Below are 4,665 nucleotides of genomic sequence, written 5' to 3'. Positions count from 1 at the left end.
AGCAATTCCTCAGGTCTCCCCACCTGTGCCACTCCCCTGTCATTATTTACACGGAGCAGGCAGATTTCTGGAGCAGCTCTTGATCCCATGCCTGGCAGGCTCCAAACATCAAGGGAAGGCTCAGCCGCCTCTGAACACGCTGCAGAAGCAAACTATTGTGGTGGCTCTGTTCTCCTCCTCCCACTTCTAGTTTGGTTTTCACATCATAAAAAAAAAAATATCCTCAGGTCATAGGGAAAAAAGTTCCGTGTCAGCAGAAATACTGCAGTTTCCTGGAGGAAAGCACAGTTCCAGAGAGTGGGAGGCAGCCCCGGGTTACCTTATCCCTCAGCCAACAGGAGAGCTCCATCACCCCAACCCCTCCCTGCCCTAGGCTGGCACCAAAACGCTGTGGAAGCACAGGCTGGGCAGGGAAAGGCACTGTGGGTTATTCCAGTGTTATTCAACACCTCAGATGTTGACGAGCTGGGGTTTTTCCAGGACCTCCTGGGCATTCCCGCAGAGGGGAGGACAGCTGGACCACGCAGAGGCACACAGCTGGGAGGACCCAGACTTTCAGTGGCTTTGGAGAAGGCTTTTGTGAACCATGTGAACTTCCTGCAGCGAGGGAGGTCTGAGGCAGTGACTAATTCTGCTTGGAGCAGCAGTGCCAGTCTGGCTTTCCTGTGACATACACAAGCCTCGCACGATGCTAACTGATACAATAAGAGGCTCTCACTCCCAGGTGCTAGATTAAATCCACACACACCTCTGGTTCAGCTGCTACACAATACCAGCAGAAGTGATTTACTCCTTCAGGAAAAAGGAGGGAATTTCAAATGCTCAGAGGCACAAGCCAGACACCCACCCACGGTGGACCAGCAACAGCCACACTCCAGCACAAAACTGAGGCTATTCCAACACATACCCAGTGCTGGAAAGGGGCACCACATCCCTGCCAAAACACACACAAAACATCTCTTCCAGCCTGGTGACTCTTTACCTTGTGTGGCCAGAGCCTGCAGAAGTGCTAAAACACCACTCAGGTCAGAGAGACTTGAGTAAACTCGGCACCTTGTAAACCTAAGCACTAAGTCTCCCACGGAGAGCACCTGGATGGGACAGGTGTGATCCCACGGACTAATGCTTTCCATTCGTGCAGGGGATGACTGAGGGGGAAGAGGAACATGGAAACTGCCCCGAAAGCCAAGTGCAGCTGAGCACAGCCCTTCCCTGCACACAGTCATGGTGACCCCGTGGGCACTCACCGATCCACAGCCTCCACGTCAAAGCAAAACCTCTTCTCGATCGAGTCTGTTTTCCGCCGCGTGCAGGACTTGAGAGTAACAGCTTCATCTTCTCCCTGGGAGGAGACAAAACCATGGGTAAGGCTGAGAACACCCAACAAAAACCACGGGCCTGTCCCCAGCACTCACTGCTGTCAATGAATGGGTTCAAACCAGGGGGGATTTGGCAACTCAGCCTGCTGAGAATATCTGCATGTACCTCTGACACAAGGACTAGTCTTTTCACCCGTTTAGTCCAAAATCTTTCAGGAGAAACCTTCCCTTTGGGATGCCCACGATTCAGTCTATGCATTCAGCATCCCACGACCCACACTTCAGGCAGGCAGGGAGTGCTGCACCACCACCTTTGGGCAAAGGCAGCTTTATTTTCCACTGCTGAATGACACACCACAGACCTGGCTGTCAGTTCTCACTCCAGGCTGCGTTTCTGCCAGCACATTCTGCACGTGAGGACTCTTAACGGGAGCAAACGTGTCTTAAAATGTTTACTGCATAACAAAGCAACGACAAAACCATTCTCCCATCCAGAGAATGCCTCTCTGCATCCAAGTTGCAGTGGATTTCCACAGGCCAAGCAGCGATCCCGCAGGATCTGCGTGCACTGCTGTCCTCTGCTGGAGGAAATCCTGGCTCTCTCCCTGCCAGCACACACTCTTCTCCTTCTGCAGTTGTTAAATCCCACTGATGACTCAAGAGAAAATGAATTCTGAAGGAGTTCCTGGAGACGACCACTTTTCTGTGCTCTCTGTACTGTTCCTGATGACACCTTGGCTGACCACCCTGTTCCCTGACATCACCATCTTTCCAGGAAACATATTTAATATCACAGAATCGTTTCAGTTGGAAAAGACCTCTAAGATAATCACGTCAAACCGTTCCTCCAGAACAGCCAAGCCCACCACTAACCCATGTCCCCACGTGCCACAACTACACATCTGTTAAACCCCTCCAGGGATGGCAACTCTCCCTGATTCTTACCCAGAAACATCCACCCCACCATCACCAAGCTCCAGACAACCCAAACACCCCACACAGTCCTACCCCACCACCTCCCCTCCCTTGCTGACCCCTGCTGAAGTTCGTAGCCATCCATTATGCCAGTCAACCCACACTGTCTCCATGATGACAACTATGCCATAGTTTTCCTGCTGGATCTCCACTGCAAACCCACTAATAACCAGCTCCAGCCACAGCCCAAGGCATGGCCACAAGGGACTGTTACCACACACAGCATCCTGTGTGACCCACGAGCAATGGGTCTCCTCCTAAAGCACCTTGGCGCCTGCTCCAGTCAGATCCCAAAATTCCCAGCAGTGTGGCCCCAAGCCCAAGGGCTGCTCCACACTTGGAGGCCTGTGCTGGCTGACACCAGTGGACACTGGAGCAGGTTGTTCCAAGTCACAGGCACTGGGGAAGGAACAAAATAATGAACAGGTTCCCTTGGCCAGGCCTTGGGGCAGGAATGAGGGACTGGAGAGCAGCTGGGGTGGTGGGTGTGTGTGGCAGGCAAAGACCTGTGAGCTTCGAGGGGTTTCCTGTCTTTTTGCTTTCTCAAAGCACCGCGTGAATTCCTCCCATGGCACATTCTCAGCCTGGAACAAATGTGCCCCAGTTCACTTCGTTTGTGTCACCTTGCTAAAAGGTGACACAGTTTGAGGCCTGGGAGAGCCTGCAGCCGTGGGACACGGCTCTGCCCCCTGCCAGCACTCACCCCTTTCCCTCCTGACTTCTGGTCAAATGGCACCATCGTGATCCGCTTCGACTCCCTCTGGTACGTGCAGTAATGCTTCACCCAGGAAGTCCCAAAGTGACCTACGGAGCAAATCCAGGTTTTATTTCCAGAACAGTTCAGTGCCTTCACATTAAACCCTGGTGTGTTTAACAATCGTTTCACAGGACGAATTCCTACACCTACAGTTTCCTGTTGGACTGTTACTGACCTCCTTCTACTCAGGGGAAGGACTTTTATGAGGCACTGGTTATGATTCGCCCTCTCAGGAAGAACCTGGATCCCACATTCCCTCCTAATATCCCACCCATTGGGCCAACCTCTCTGTTTCAGGGAGTCTGTACCTGCTGACCCAGCCTCCATGCCCCACACCCTGCCAAAGCCCCTCCCCAGGCTCCCAGCCCAACACCTACGCTTCTCCTGCACGTAGAGATAACCCTCCATCGTGTAAGGGCTGATGTTTTTGTGCTCGTGAGGATTCTCCTTCATCTTCTTCATCAAAGCTTCAACCTCTGACCTTGTTCCTTCAAAACGGTTTCTTGTCTGCAAATTAAAACAGGAACGTGTTCTCCAGTGCTTGGACCCAAGGGAGGCAACCCCATGGGGTGGGAGTCCAGCCCATGGCCAGCCACACTTCCTGGGCCTGGATTTAAGCTAAAGGAAAATATTCTGACAACTGGCTAGGCCTTCCAGCACTTAAAGGGGACTTATAAAAGAAGAGAGTGACTTTTTACATGGGCAGAGATTTAGATTGAGTATTAGGGAGAAATTCTTCCCTGTGAGGTGCTGAGACACTGGCACAGGTTGCCCAGAGAAGCTGAGGCTGCTCCATCCCTGGGAGTGTTCCAGGCAAGGTTGGATGGGGTTTAGAGCAACCCAGTTTTGTGGAAGGTGTCCCTGCTCAGGGCAGAGGGTTGGGACTAGATGAGCTCTAAGGTCCTTCCAACCCAAACCACCCTGAGATGCTATGATCAAAATACCCCAAAGCTGAGCTGGCTCTGCTGGACAGTGACAGCAATGGGCACAGGACGGGCACACTCACATTCTGGATGCTGATGGTCAGCTCTGTCTTGAAGTCGCTGAAGTCCTTGGCGAGCTCATAGCCATGGTGGTAGAAGGTGAAGAGCCCCTGCAGGAAGGCCAGCAGCTGTGCAGGGGCAAAACGAATCGAGATGGTCAGTCAGGACCCAGAGCTGCTGCCGCCGAGGGCCGTGCAGCCCCCGGGCAGAGGGGCTCTCTGGCAGGCCTGGGGAGATACCCTGCTCCTCATTTCACCCCCAAACCACCTCTGAATGGACCCCAAAGCCCTGCCTGGGCTTTCTTCCCCAAGAACCAAGGCAAGACCCCACACCAGGACCCCCTGCACCTCTATCCCCCTCCCTGCAGCCCCCAAGCCCTGGGGTCACCAGGAGCACAGCATGCAGCACACTGCGCTCTCTGGCAGGCCTGGGGAGATACCCTGCTCCTCATTTCACCCCCAAACCACCTCTGAATGGACCCCAAAGCCCTGCCTGGGCTTTCTTCCCCAAGAACCAAGGCAAGACCCCACACCAGGACCCCCTGCACCTCTATCCCCCTCCCTGCAGCCCCCAAGCCCTGGGGTCACCAGGAGCACAGCATGCAGCACACTGCCTCTCCCAGAGCTACTCT

At 53.7% G+C, this 4,665-nt stretch overlaps 1 protein-coding gene across 1 annotated transcript in view; it reads right to left on the bottom strand.

The window, feature by feature from the left end:
- The window catches only part of ARHGAP26 (Rho GTPase activating protein 26), a gene marked incomplete at both ends in the record, with an annotated part of 17,583 nt that overhangs the window by 7,041 nt on the left and 5,877 nt on the right, over positions 1-4,665 (bottom strand). The window contains 4 exons of the mRNA XM_009084935.1: positions 1,248-1,342; positions 2,998-3,098; positions 3,429-3,558; positions 4,058-4,162. Of these exons, the coding sequence (XP_009083183.1) occupies positions 1,248-1,342; positions 2,998-3,098; positions 3,429-3,558; positions 4,058-4,162 (431 nt within the window). The remainder of the gene's footprint in view (positions 1-1,247; positions 1,343-2,997; positions 3,099-3,428; positions 3,559-4,057; positions 4,163-4,665) is intronic.

Source organism: Acanthisitta chloris, unplaced genomic scaffold, assembly GCF_000695815.1.
Source record: "Acanthisitta chloris isolate BGI_N310 unplaced genomic scaffold, ASM69581v1 scaffold21021, whole genome shotgun sequence".
Taxonomy (NCBI): Eukaryota; Metazoa; Chordata; class Aves; order Passeriformes; family Acanthisittidae; genus Acanthisitta; species Acanthisitta chloris.
The sequence above is the reverse complement of the archived record's forward strand: the minus strand, read 5'-3'. Positions and strand labels throughout refer to the sequence as shown.